The following is a 14,582-nucleotide window of genomic DNA, read 5'->3' on the forward strand; positions in this document are numbered from 1 at the left end:
TACAGAAAAACAACAAACAAAAAACGCGTAAAAATCAGTTTGCTATTCAGTGAGGTATGACTGATTAAACGCGCTGACAAACAGATTACACTGAACGACCGGTCCAAGATGGCGGCTCCACCGCTCGTCAGCGCCAATAGGCCCAACGTTCGATGAGGCGTCTACTCTTTATGTCTATGCCAGACACGACCTCTGTGACGACAGACTCATCGCGTCATCGTGACGTCGGTACACGGAAGCACATCAGGGACACGAGAGTCTCCGCGTTGCCTGTGTCAGTTGTTTTTCTTTCTTAAAAATCATTTTCAGCGGGTTGTGTCGTGCTCACCGGGCCGGTAGAGATGTCCGCTCAACCTGCAGAAGACCTGGTCAAACAGTGGGAGAGGTCAGAGGGCTGTTCTTCCGTCTGTATACCTGAACTGTACACTACACTACATGACGTAACTGAACTGATATCACTGAAACTTCAAACTGAATCTCCAACAGTGAAGCCACTTTTGTCACGGATAACCTGAAGTGGTAGCTTGGATAAATAAACAAAAACAAAGAGCGCCATAAGGTGCTGACGGATGTCGCTACACTTCTGTGTCCCTGTGTTGTTGTAACACAGCAGTCCTCATCTGTTTGTGAGTTTGTAATGACAAGGCCAGTGATGACACCGTGATTCCATATGTCCTTATGTCGCCTCTCATCTGTTCTGCTTCGATACTTTCGATACTATCAAGTATGGATATTATATGGTTTTGAAAGAATCGGTACTCAAACATATAACATGGCATGTATCACACCCTATTGCAGAGCTTCAGATGATAACGAGCACATCATTAGAATCAGGTGTGTTAGAGCAGAGAGGAACCGCAAACATGCAGGGCAGTAGGGTTGGACTCTGTAGTTTGACATCAGGATGCAAGAATATTAGAAATGAAGTCCAGATTTCCTCACCAACCAAAATCACAACATGTATTTGTGTATTTATTTATTTTAAACATACAGTATTTCTTTATATTATGGTGTGGGGCAGCCATTATTATGGTTTAGAACACAAAATATGACGAGCAGCCTTCAAACACCGGTTTCTCAACTGCTTACAACACTAGATATTGTTTTTACATTACTAATGTAAACTCATTGTCAGCAGTGGTCTGAGAAATTCGGGGAAGACCCAGGATCAGGTGGAGAGATTATATCCCCACACTGGCCTGGGAACGCCTCGGGATCCCCCAGTTAGAGCTGGTTAATGTGGCCCGGGAAAGGGAAGTTTGGGGTCCCCTGCTAAAGCTGCTGCCCCCCCGACCCGACCCCGGATAAGCGGATGAAGATGAGATGAGATGAGTCTGAGAAATTGAAAACTTAGATGCAGTCATAGTCTAACTTAACTATAATGAAATACATGTCAGTCAACATGAGAGTGACAGCTGCTGCCCATCATGTGTTCAGATTTTACATTTACATGTGCATTAGCTTGAGCGTTTGTCCCTGCTGGTGTCCCGGGATTTCACTGTTCGACTCAGGCGTGTGTCCTCTGTGCAGTGAGCAGGCCCGTCTCAGACAACAGGTGGTGGAGGAGAACACTGAGGACTGGCAGAGGAGTCCGCACTTCTCGGGCCTGGAGAGAGTCGGAGGGGTGGACCTCTCCTTCATCAAAGGGGACGACGTCAACGCCTGTGCCCAGCTCGTGGTGCTCAGCTACCCCGCCCTGGAGGTGAGCTGTCCCCTCACTACACTCAGTATTACAGAGGAACTAAGGAATCTATGAGCTTGGCTGCCCTCTAGTGGTGACACACTTCACTCCTATTACTTTCTGATTGTGACCCTCATGAACGTCCATGAGCAGCTACTTTTTATCCTTCTCTGAGCTTTTGCATCCGCCTGATTTCCTTCAGGTATATTTACTTTATTACGACTTAGGTCCGTAGTTAGGTTACACGGTGACAACTTAGCTGTCTCCATGACAACTCAGTAAACTTCATCCTCTGAGGAACATCGTGAGGTTGTGTGGCTGAATGCTGTGGATTCATTTGACTTAAGTCATTTTTGGGACATTTACACAATAGCTTTAGGAAAGCTGAAATGTTTTCAAAAACACATTTTAGTGTACTTTATAACTGTAATTTTGTTAAAGTTTGTGACCCGGCTGCCTTTTTTTTCTGCTTCTTGACCAAGCACCGGCTCAACTTTCATACGTCGCTCAGCGCTTCGTCATTTCTGTCCTCTGATTGGTTGTGGGTCATTATTCGTTGCTCTGATTGGTTGTGGGTCATTATTCGTTGCTCTGATTGGTTGTGGGTCATTATTCGTTGCTCTGATTGCTTGTGGGTCATTATTCGTTGCTCTGATTGGTTGTAGATCTATTTAATTGTGCCAAGAGGCATTTTGGTCTCCACTTTTTGATTGGAAATCGAAAATGCAGGTTTCAGACTAGTTTGGTGATGACAGGCCAGTTTACTTAAAGTTATAATCTGTAAGATTTGATCTAGTTAATTGTCTTTTAAGTTCCTATCTATCAAAGAGTGAGTTAAAACAATGGTGATTGATCCTATGACCCACTAATGAAAGTGCTTGTACTTGCCTTTTTGTCAAGTATTTTAATCTGCCTGTCTGTGGCACTCTCTAAATGCAAATGCACGGCCATGTTAGTGACGCTCTTTACTCAGTCAGCAACGGTAAGTCTGCATATCAGAATTTTTTTTAGCTATAGCTGCTGCTGCAAACAAGGTTGATGAGAGCAGTGAGACTGAACCAAAACAGTGAGATGCTAAAAAGCTCCGTAGGGCTGAGATGAACTGCAGAGTTGTGTGTTAATTTTTGTATAAAAACATCAGTCACAGCAGCGTTAACGTGTAACCCCTTTAACCTATCTTTACCAATATTAAAGTCATTTTTCTGTCTTGTAAAGTTGTGTGTGGGTCACTGTACGACACCAATGTAGAATCAAGACAAATGTGGTTGTAATTTTAATCAATCAATCAATTTAATCTATAGGGGGTAGGCAATTCTGGTCCTAGAGGGCCACTGTCCTGCATGTTTCAGGTTTCTCTCTGCTCTAACACACCTGAAACATGCAGGACAGTGGCTCTCTAGGACTGGAATTGCCCACCCCTGGTCTAGACCACCAGGATTTTCCAGAGACCCAACAATTCCCCCATGAGCAACAGTGGTGCGGAAAACCTTTGTTATAACAGGCAGGAACATCGGACCAGGCTCTATGATGTAGAGAAAGAGACCCAGAGAGGCGCAGCAACCACAATAATATTGATGGTAAAAATAGTAATAATAATAATAATAATAATAATAACAATAACAACATTAATAATAATAATAATAATATTAGAGATATGACAAATAATTATGGCAGTGAATCTACAATGATATGCATAGTAGCAATAATAGCAATAATGATGATATACAGTAAATATGACTATGCAATAGAAATGCCAAATGTGCTGGAATAGTGAATATATAGTAAACATGAATTACCTGTGAAATGTCAGCAAGCGGTTATCTTTTTCAAACCTCAAAGGGGCTTTTGAATGGAAAATGGCCTTCAATTACTTGACATGTGACCCCCCTAATGGGTGTGTTGAATTTTAATTTTCTTTTTCTATACTTAATGTATTATTTATTTATTTAATAATGTGAGGTCACTCAGTTACATTGCATGATGCATCAGGAGTTGTAATAACAGAATGGTGTCAGTCAGGTTTGTGTACCCCACTAAGCCCAGTAATCTTCTCCCCTTTCTTTTTGTAATCTTAAACTGAATGTCATTCAATATCTATTTATTGGTTAAGGGAATTGTAATATTCTTTACCCAACAAATATGTTGCTGTTTAAACTCAAACTACATCTTTGAAGTGAGCTTTTGCCAAGCATGAAACATAATTTAATAAACAGGCGAGCCAAGGTTTAACATAGACTATAGCTCAAGGTCGAGTCTGGTTATACCATATATTTCACAAGCATTCATCCACCCTGGTATTTATCAGTGCAACCTGCTGCTGGCATCTTCTCATTATGTAACCCATTCTAATTAATGACATTTGTCACTGTACGTTGTTGATACATGGACCCGACGAGGCTAATGAAATGCTGTCCAATAATGGGATTATGTTCCCTGCTTGCTTTCACTTTACTCTTACACTTCCACCTAAGTCCATCTGTGATGCAATGTAACACTGGTAACATGACGCACAGCCTGTCACTGACAACAGGGAAACGTTTTGTACTTTTGTTGCATTTAAATAAAGTAGTTTTAAACACACTTTTGAAACCGTAAATGTGAATAAATATCCATTTTGGACTAAACAACCCTTTTATTGAGTCTTGACTCTATACTGAATAACAATAATTTGTTTTATCACCACGGTGGAGCAGAAGATGATGAAGGTCACGGCAGTGAAAAATATGACATTTACATATCGTGCATGGTAGTTGACATTTCTGATAGCTACGTGTGGTCTAAAAACATCCTTGTGTTGAGGCGTCGTGGCCTTGCCTCCATGCACCAATGGGAGCTTTGATAAGAGGGGTTTGCATCTGATGTTACAGCATCTTAGACCGTGGCATATCTTCTCACTGTGAGTTGAAAAGAGCTGTGATGCTGTGGCGTCTGGCCTCCTGAACCCCGCTGATACTCCAATCTAATGCCGTGTTTCCAAGGTATGCTATGGCTCTAGTTGACTTGACCGGGCTCACTTCGACTAGACTCACGTTTTTGGAGCCAGCACTCTTCTGTTTCATTTTTAATTTTAGATAGTACCCCCTCTGTGTAGCAAGATTGTCACCTGATTGCCATATCGACTTCGCATGAATCTGCCGAGAAATCCTCTTCAAAATGACACTCGCTGGATCCTTTCATCTGCAACCAAACACAGGTCACAAACTTTGTCAATTGTGTACGGTGTAGTGTACGCTCTAGTAGTTATTCGGGCTGCAATTTTTTGCAAATCAGGATGGAGTGAATAAATATATTGTGGTTCGTATTGACGGTAGGTTGGCTATGTAAAAATAGCCGTTTTGTCAAGCAAGCGCAGATTCTCTCTGACCAATCAGTGGTCTGCAATGTTTTAACTCCACCTTCTAATATCATCTTAGCTCACTTGGAACCTTGGCCAAGGTGGAACCAAAACCGTACCAGGTATTACACAACTTTTGCAAATGGAAATCCAAAAATGAACAACTATGCAGTGGAAAAAGGGGCCAAAGAGGGCCATCATGGGAGATATGTTTACTGGTCAGGGTTTAAGGGTTCAAGTCACAGCAGCAAAGTCATACATATGTGGGGGCAGCTAGTACATTGCTTTAATCATTAATTAATTACATTATTTTAATCACAAATAATTCAATGCTGCCACTTTATTGTCAGGAACAGTCCATCTGACCAGGGATTACATGGACCAAAAAATTTCTATAGGCTACCTACTATATGGCAGGTGCAGTGGTACCGACTGACGTCACCTCCCCCCACCCCTTTAAGTGGATCTGTCCATCCAATGTCAGAGGTCGAGTGGGAAATGATCTAAAGAAGTCAGGACAGAGGCAGAGTTGAATGAAAAGACAAGGTGAATTAATGTGATTCTAGCTGCAAAATGTTTGAAGATAACCAATTTATTATTCAAAACTCGAACCCTGGTGGTGGTGTTGCCCAAAACAGATTGTGTAAAGATAGAGCGGTACAGAGGTGAATATGTCCATGTGTACTAACTGGAAACAGTTCAGGATTCCAAATCATTAACATTTTAGAGACTTTTGGGTTTATATTTTACCAAAATGTCTCAGTTTACTCTTGTAAACGTTTTCATGTGTATTTTCAAAATGCATAATGACAATCAGCAGGACCTCTGTCACAATACTAAGAATTGGGTCTGACTCAAGCCATGAATGTGATGAATCTACTCTTCATTCTCCTGACAACAGATATGGTTTGAACCAGTCTTCCAGCAGCCAGTCACATTGTGCAAGTATGAAGGGAAGGTGCATTTTGCAGTGCAGACAAATGGATATTGTTTTAAATTACCAATTATTTCCATACTTGTTGTTTTTAAACTTGTCAGTGCTTTTAGATCAGAAGGAGGCATTAACTGAAACTATTCTTAGAGCAGAACACAGGACATGATATTTCCAGAGCAGATATGTGTCCTGTAACAGACAAAAATGATATCACTTTAAAAGCTGTGTAAGTTAATTTATAATGGTGTCCACTTCTTAACACAGCAGGCAACTTAAATAGAAGTTATGTTCAGAACATGTTCACCGCATTAAATCAACAAGAAGGAACAGATGTTTCATTTAGTGCCAGATGGGTGATGTTAGTGATTATCTTGCACAGCTTGTGTGTGCGTCTGTGGACTCACCTTTACCTATACACTGGGGGGGAGCATTTGTCCAAAGCATAAAGAACCTAAACCCTGTCAGGACCACAGATGCATGTATACAATCCCAGTGCTGTTGTTGCGCTATTATTAAAGGTGTATGAGTGTACTGAGACATTAACCGTTGTTTCTGTCCCCTAATCTCCTCCCAGGTGTTGTATGAAGACAGTCAGATGGTGACCCTGACAGCTCCCTACATAGCTGGCTTCCTGGCCTTCAGAGAAACCCCCTATCTCCTGGAGTCTCTGCAGCGACTGGAGAGGAACCAGCCAAAACTTCTGCCTCAGGTCAGCTTCTGCACGCACACACGCACGCACGCACGCACGCACGCACGCACGCACGCACGCACGCACGCACGCACGCACGCACGCACGCACGCACGCACGCACATATATTAATGGGGTCATACACAGTGGTGTGGTGCGCCTTTTCCACTTGGTGGGGCTACACTTCTGTAGGTAGCTCTGTGTATTTGAGCAGTTTTAAAGTATTTCTCATGAAACCACCGAGAGTGAATCTTGAGTTTTGGCTGGCATTATCATACTGTCAGTGTTTTTGTTCCGGTGCTCTGCACAGATGGGACACCTGCCTGCCTGCTCTCATCCCTGGCTCTCTGAAGTTGTGTGTGCTGCTGTTGCCTGGCAAAGGTGGATGTGTCAACGTACAGAGACATGTAGACAATAACTTCACATTTTTAGATTCATAAAATGGGCCTGAATTCACAAATATGCAGGATATACTACAGGCATTCCTGTTCTTGAGTGTAATGTTGGTTCTGCAATGACTCTGACCAGAAGCTGGCAACCAGGTCAAGAAGCATTCTAGCTACAGCAGTTGGTTCAATAACATCATTATGAGCCAGAAAAGAATATGAATATTGGAAAAATTAGAAAAAACATCCACACTATCAGAATCAGAATCGGAAATGCTTTAATAATCCCCGGGGGGGAATTATTTTTGTTACAAAACTCCAGATATACAAACATATATTAGAAAAAAAATGAAATTTAAATTTACAGAACTGAATATTCACAGTAGTGAAATATATACAAGATCAATGTCTGAATTACAGAGAGGAAGTGACAGACTCTCCTAGGGATGCGTTGTATAGTTTAATGACCACAGGCAGGAAATATTTCCTGTGTCGCTCTGTGGTGCATCTGGGTGTAAGGAGCCTTCTGTTGAAGGTGCTCCTCTGCTGGGCCAGTGTGTCCTAGAGAGGGTGGAAGACATTGTCCAGGATAGAGCGGAGCCTGGACAGCATCCTCCTCTCTGCCACGTTCGTCAGGGTGTCCAGCTCCTCCCCCATGACCTCACCGGCCCTCCTGATCACTTTGTTCAGTCTGTTGGTGTCTGCGACCTTCAGCCCACTGCCCCAGCATGTGACAGTGAAGAAGATCACACTGGCCACAACAGACTCATAAAACATCCTCAGCATTGTCCGGCAGATTTAAAGGACCTGAGCCTCCTCAGGAAGAAGAGTCAACTTTGGCCCTTTTTGTAGACAGCTTCTATGTTTCTAGGCCAGTTCAGCTTATTATTGACGTACACCCCCAGGTTCTTATCCTCCTCTACAGTGTCCACAGGGACCCCCTGGATGGAGACAGGGGTCACAGGTGTTTTCACCCTCCTCAGATCCACTACGAGCTCCTTTGTTTTAGTCACGTTGAGCTGCAGATGATTCAGCTCACTCCAAGTGACAAAGTTGCCCACAACAGTCCTGTATTCACTTTCATCCCCCTTTCCAATGCAGCCAACTATTGCTGAGTAATCAGAAAACTTCTGAAGGTGGCAGGACTCCCATACCACCTTGTGGAGGACAGTCCCCTGTGGGGCCCCAGTGCTGCTGACCACGCTGTCAGACACACAGTTCTGTAGGCGTACATACTGTAGTCTGCCCATCAGGTAATCCACAATCCAGGACACGATGGGGGCCTCCAGCTGCATTGCAGCCATCTTCTCACCTAGTAGAGCCGGACGGATGGTGTTGAATGCACTGGAGAAGTCAGAAAACATGACTCTCACAGTGCTCGCAGGCTAGTCCAGATGACTGTAGACTCTGTTCAGCAGGTACGTGATGCAGTCCTCAACTCCCAGGTGGGGCTTGTAAGCGAACTGTAGTGGATCCTCTGGATGTGCAGGCTCAGGCTGAAGACTTGACTCAGTACTCCACACCTGGGGGGACACAGGATTTAAGCACCCTGAGAAATATTTCATTTCATTAATCATCAATGGTCATATGATGTCTTCAACCTGTTTAAGGACTTCTTGCTAAAACTGTCGTTAGCCCATTTACTATAAGTGCATGTGCTTTATCATGGTGCTAGGGGAGTGTCTTAAAGGACTTCAGGCCCATGTAAAACTGGAATAGAAAACATTTTTAGGTGTCAGTCTTGATTTCGATTCTTATGTGAATATGCAAAAGGGGTTGCTTGCTTTTCCACAGAAATGTTTATTTTCAACATGATGTTTTAAGTCTTTGCACACCAAATCATTTTTTTAATCCTTTTAATAATATTTTTTTGTTTTGCTCGCATGAAACCAGCCTCAGAACGACTGAAAGTAGACAGCTAGCTTTATGCAGAACTTTAAACCTTAATATAATTTAAACAGGTGAGATATAAAAAAAGAAGTTGTCATGAATAGTGACATTAGCTATAGAGACCAAAACGTTTTTTGTATCAGGCTGTGAACATATTAATACATACAGCATTTTAACACGGGGGTCTAGGACTCACATGGAGACAGCTTCAAGTGGCCACTCGATGAACCCAGAGGTTGCTGTTGATTAGAGTTAGTAATAGTCATAATGCTAACATACTAACTATAAGCATGCTTTTTAACATTTCAGCTTGCAGTGTTAGCCTTAATGTTGATGTACAGATGACCTTGGGATTTTATTCATTCATTTTTGAGGTATCGGGGATGAACTGGATATCGAAATGAGTTCTACATTGTGTGACAAAGCTCTTCTGTTCTCACTGTTTCTCAAAAAGTCGCCTCTAATACATCCTTGCCCACTCACTTCTGTTTGTCACAGCCCACGCGCCTCCCTCGCTTCAACCCACTCTAACTCTCTGTCAGCATGCATACAGGTGTGCAGAAACTACACAGACACACACACTTTTATTTCTACTGACATTTAGCCCTGGACAGATGCAGTCACTGATCCCTTTATCTGCAACCTTTGAAGTGAGTCCTTTACCACTGAAATATGTCTGTAGAGTCACCTTTGAGAATTCATGTGTGGTGGGGCTGGCAGAGATAGAGTTTCAGTGTGAGGGTCCAGTCTTAAAAACTCTGCTATCTCATAAATATATATATATATATATATATATATATAAAACAGAAGCCATCCTAGACAGCACACCACATCAGCTACGCTCATCCACCATCACCAGTATCACCTTCTCCTGCCAAAACATCCCCCTTTCCACGTCCGTCTAACCTGGGTGTTAAAATGGATCCTCAACTCTCCTTTGACACCCACATCAAACGCATCTGTAAGACATCCTTCTACCACCTCAGGAACATTTCCAAACTCCGTCCATCACTCACCCTGGCAGATGCAGAGAAGCTCTTCCATGCCTTTGTCTCCTCCAGGCTAGATTACTGTAATGCGCCACTCATCGGGATCTCTGGCAAAAGCATTCAAAGGCTGCAATACATCGAGAACAGTGCTGCCAGGATCCTGATGAGGGGACGCAAGCACAATCACATCACCCCCATCCTGAAATCTCTTCACTGGCTCCCTGTCCCACTCAGAATCCAGTACAAGGTCTCCAGTGCATTCACGGACATACATACCATGACATACCTGAAGGAACTCCTCACTCCCCTGACCTCCTCACTCACCCTCCGTTCTGGTTCCTCCAACACCCTCCAAGGCCCAAAAACCAAGCTCCGCACCATGGGTGATCGGGCCTTTTCCTCGGCTGCTCCAAGGTTCTGGAGCGCCCTCCCTGACCACCTGAGGGCCCCGCAGACTACAGACGCTTTTAAAAAAGACCTTAGAACCTTCCTGTTCACCAAAGCATTTTGCTAAATGTCTTTTAGATATTCTCCTTTTAACTTCATACTTATTTTTCATTTTACCTTTTTCTTTTCATATATTTTTTCTATTCTGCTAGGTAGCACTTTGAGATTGCTGAATGGAAAGGGAAATACAAATAAAATCTATTATTATTATAATACATCTGACATTGTAGGAGGATAGTGGTGGCAGCTGGAGTCAAATACTGAATGCTCCGTTACTGCAGGGTGCCCATTAGGAAATAGTTCTAGTGAAACTGTATGTTCACCGTTTTTAAATGAATGCACCGCCGCCTTTTACATTTTATTAGCAACACGTTAAAAATGTAACATCTTGTTTCCAGCACTGAGTATAGTAATTGATATAGTAAGTGCCTCATCTTCTGAACACCACAGGATGGCAACTATAACTATGATCCAATACCATTTTTTTCCTTCCCGATACCTGAACTTGCATATCAGCCACTACAGATTACCGATCCAATAATGAAATACAGAAATAGAACTCAAACAAATGATTATATATTATTATTTTTTTAACCCTGTATGGATGTTTTATGAATGCTTTCATTGTTGTATGGCCTGACTCAGGTTGAAGCCTTTGTAAAACATGAACAAATACATACAGAGCATGAATGCATTACAATTTTCTTTTATTATCTAGTGTGACAGTCGTGTCAAAGTCAAAGTTGTTTTCTTGGTGGCTTAATTACTTGGTATCAGATTGCTGCATAGACTGGATACTGATACCAGCATTTAGGTAGTATCAGAGGCATTCGATACTGGTGTCGGTATCGGAAAAACACCTGCTGCAAGAAGTAAGTTGCCTTGCCCTTTTGAACCTTTTTTGTATCACATAAGAGGTCCTCTCAAATCCCATTCACTCTACAACATGCTACTTTAGGCTGAGGCATACATGGCCTATCATTTGTTCATGAATTCCACAGAGGTTCTGGCCTCCTCGACCCCTCGTCAGGCATTATCCCTCACCTGTGTATGTGTGACTCTTCAACAGGTGGTGTTTGTGGATGGGAATGGTCTCTTCCACTACAGAGGTAAGTCAAGCTGCTCCTTACTGACCCAGGGAAGGTTTTGTGTGCCAGAGTTACAGACTTGCAATAGACTTTTTTTACAACAAACATTTTTACATTTCATGGCAAGAAAAGCACAGGTCTAATCAATAACCACTGTGTTCTGTAATGCTGCATTCACGCAGTGTGAACAGATTGGGAAGAACAGGAAAAACACCCCTAATTCCAAGTCACACCAGATAAATAACGTAAATTAGATATTTTTGTATAGTTATATCATAGCCTGTATATAAAGATGGACGACATGACAGCTCCCTGACAGTGAAGCCAAAATATTGATTGTCCCCTGGTGGCTGCCATGGGACATGGGCCAAACTAAGAAAATCAAAGTACGTGTCATTGACCTTGCATCTGTTGGCTCATTAGAGTGAGTCAATAGTTCTTTCTAGGGCACTTGTAACTGATCAATAATTAAACCTGTGCTAATAAACCTAAGCTGCTAAAAAAAAACTTAGAAACTAGTGTAGATAGCAGTCTTTCAGGAGGGAGTAGTTGTTTGTTTTCTTTCCTAGAGTGAGATGAGAAGATTGATATTAATCTTGTTTCGTGTCCGGCGTGTTGAGGTGGGTTTAAGTGTGACGCACAGGAAGCAACATTTTTATCAGCCCTGGAGGCTATTCTCGACAGAAAAGATGCAAATATCCGACATGTTTTTTACTTTCTGAGCTTTGCCTCAACGCTCTCTTAATACATCATAAGCTTCATTGATCTGATTGGTTGATTTCCCCGTCTATCACAAACATAGATGGTGATAGACAGAGACAAAACTATCCAATCAGCAACCATTGTTTTCGCCCCTTCCCCCACGGTCAGGTTAGAGTTAGGCATCATGCACTGTCAAGATGGGGATGGCCTGAGATGGGGATGGCCTGCCCACTTTGAGATTCCTCTTGACTCCTCAGAAACATGCCATATATACCACCTCCCCCTGAAACCACAAGTTGCTATTTTTACATTCCTGTTTATGTACTGATTAAATAAACAAGGTGCATGTTAATAGCTCTTTTTTAATGTATTTTTTACGTTGGACAGAACCAGTCTTTATGCTAAGCTAGACTAACTTTCTTACTCCAGCTCTTCACTTAATGCACATGCATGAGATAGGCATCAATCTCCTCATCTCACTTTTGTGAATAAGAAAGCAAATAAACATATTTCTGAAATTGTTACTTAAGCTAATCCTCTGAGCGAAAGAAATTAATGCAGGACAAACAGTGAGTGTTCCAGTGTGAATGCACAGTAATGTTAAATTAAACCAGATATGTAGATTCAGATCCACTTGATCTTATTTAAAAACATTTAAGAGTTCAGAAGTCAGCATCCCAGCAAGTTGAGTAGGGCAGGCTTTACAAGTTGTCCCTTCTATCTGTTTGAAAAATACTCAGCAGTATGTGTGTTAGGCTTTCATCATGCGACCATAAAATATATCTTTATTTTATTACACATGACTATTGTGTCAACTCACGTTGCTTTGAGCTTGGATTTGACATTGTAAATGTGTGGGCCCTGCAGAGTTCGGCCTGGCCTGTCATCTTGGAGTGCTGTCAGGGCTGCCGTGTGTGGGCGTGGCCAAGAACCTGCTGCAGGTGCAGGGTGTGAACAAGAGTGAAGAGCACCAGGCACAGGTGAGACTCCACTCAATTTGGGGCTTGTTTTTTTCCCTTTCTGTTCTGTAGAGCTTTGTCACTCTGTGGCTCTGCTTACAGAACACATCAATGTAAAAAACCTACGTCATATATTGTGTTTTCTCCTTGCGATGTGCAAATGCTGTTTCTGTAAAATAGCTGCCAACCATGGCAAAGGTCAATCGATGAATAATTTAAGTTAAGCTATCAAAGTGTAATCACTTTTCTTTGTTTCTGTTGTGCTTATTGCTCGCTGCATTCTAAAATAAGCAAAGAAATGTCAGAGGGACGAAGCAAAGGACAGAATCCTCAATTACATTTGAATGTGCGCGTGAACTAACACTTACACATCTGCTTGTACGTGCATGTGAGTGTGTGTGTCTTAAAGTGTATGCTGTTTTGACAGTGTGACTTTTACTGCAAGCCAAGGCCTCCTTGTGTAGCTAATACACAAGGAGGCCTGTGAATACAAATCAAACTGGAACAAATACCTATTGGGTAAATTATACCTGTGGGACAGCAAAAACTGGAATTCATTAATATGCAAATGTTCACTTTGTTTCAGTCTGGATCCTCAGTGACCTGTTGAGGAAAGAATAAAAACAAATCAAAGTTAAAACTGGTTAGAGGATAAACAGAGTAAACCTCTACATGTGGAATGCAGATGCACTATACTGTGTGTGTGTGTGTGTGTGTGTGTGTGTGTGTGTGTGTGTGTGTGTGTGTGTGTGTGTGTGTGTGTAAATGGAAATTGGTTTAAAATGGGATCTTAAGTGTTTGGGGTATGTGAGAAAATCATGGCCACCCGTTTTGAGTATTATCACTCCATTGTATTGGTGTTATCAATGGTTATCGAGTTTATAGATATGGGTTACGTGGACCACTTTTGAAAAACTCTTGGAGACCTGTTGTGAATTTCAAACGAAACTGTTGTTACTTGGTTAGGTTTTACCCAACAGAACTGCTGGGTTAGGTTTAGGAAAAGATTGTGGTTTTGGGTTAAAATACTAACATCTATGGCGTTAGTTAAGAACATTACGTAAGGAATGTTGTGTTAGAAAGTTAGATTACGTAGTCTGCAATTTTAAAATAGTCATTGTTGACTTTTGGTTTCACACAAGACACTAACACCTCCGGGGTGAAAGTCCTGTTAGAAACATCCACTGGCCAAAACCTCTTGACCACTGTCGCTCTTCATACTATGTCAAGAGAGGAGGAGAAGTTGCTATGAGTGTCTAATATTGACGCAAATGGGTGATAGCTACCAATACATGATAATGGCCCACTGAGCCAACTACAAGGTAGAGTTGGGCCATAATGCCTCATAGCCATGGTCGTGATAACAGCTGCTGATGCCTATTCGATGGGCTGATAATATTCAAAGCCTCCTCACACCAACATGGTGAGAGGAAGTAAGATCTTGAACCCTGTTTTTGCTCTGTGATGACAGTGACGATAATTGA

General features: G+C 42.1%; 1 protein-coding gene across 1 annotated transcript in view; it reads left to right on the forward strand.

Annotated features, from left to right (window-relative positions):
• The first annotated feature begins 244 nt into the window (after window positions 1-244).
• Window positions 245-14,582, forward strand: part of LOC310954726 (endonuclease V-like) — a 74,632-nt gene continuing 60,294 nt past the window's right edge. The window contains exons 1-5 of the mRNA XM_083924366.1: window positions 245-385; window positions 1,531-1,702; window positions 6,524-6,658; window positions 11,419-11,458; window positions 13,007-13,119. Coding sequence (XP_083780492.1) covers window positions 342-385; window positions 1,531-1,702; window positions 6,524-6,658; window positions 11,419-11,458; window positions 13,007-13,119 — 504 coding nt within the window. The 5' untranslated portion in view covers window positions 245-341. The remainder of the gene's footprint in view (window positions 386-1,530; window positions 1,703-6,523; window positions 6,659-11,418; window positions 11,459-13,006; window positions 13,120-14,582) is intronic.

Source organism: Echiichthys vipera (genome assembly GCF_963691815.1).
Source record: "Echiichthys vipera genome assembly, chromosome: 2".
NCBI classification, from domain to species: domain Eukaryota; kingdom Metazoa; phylum Chordata; class Actinopteri; order Perciformes; family Trachinidae; genus Echiichthys; species Echiichthys vipera.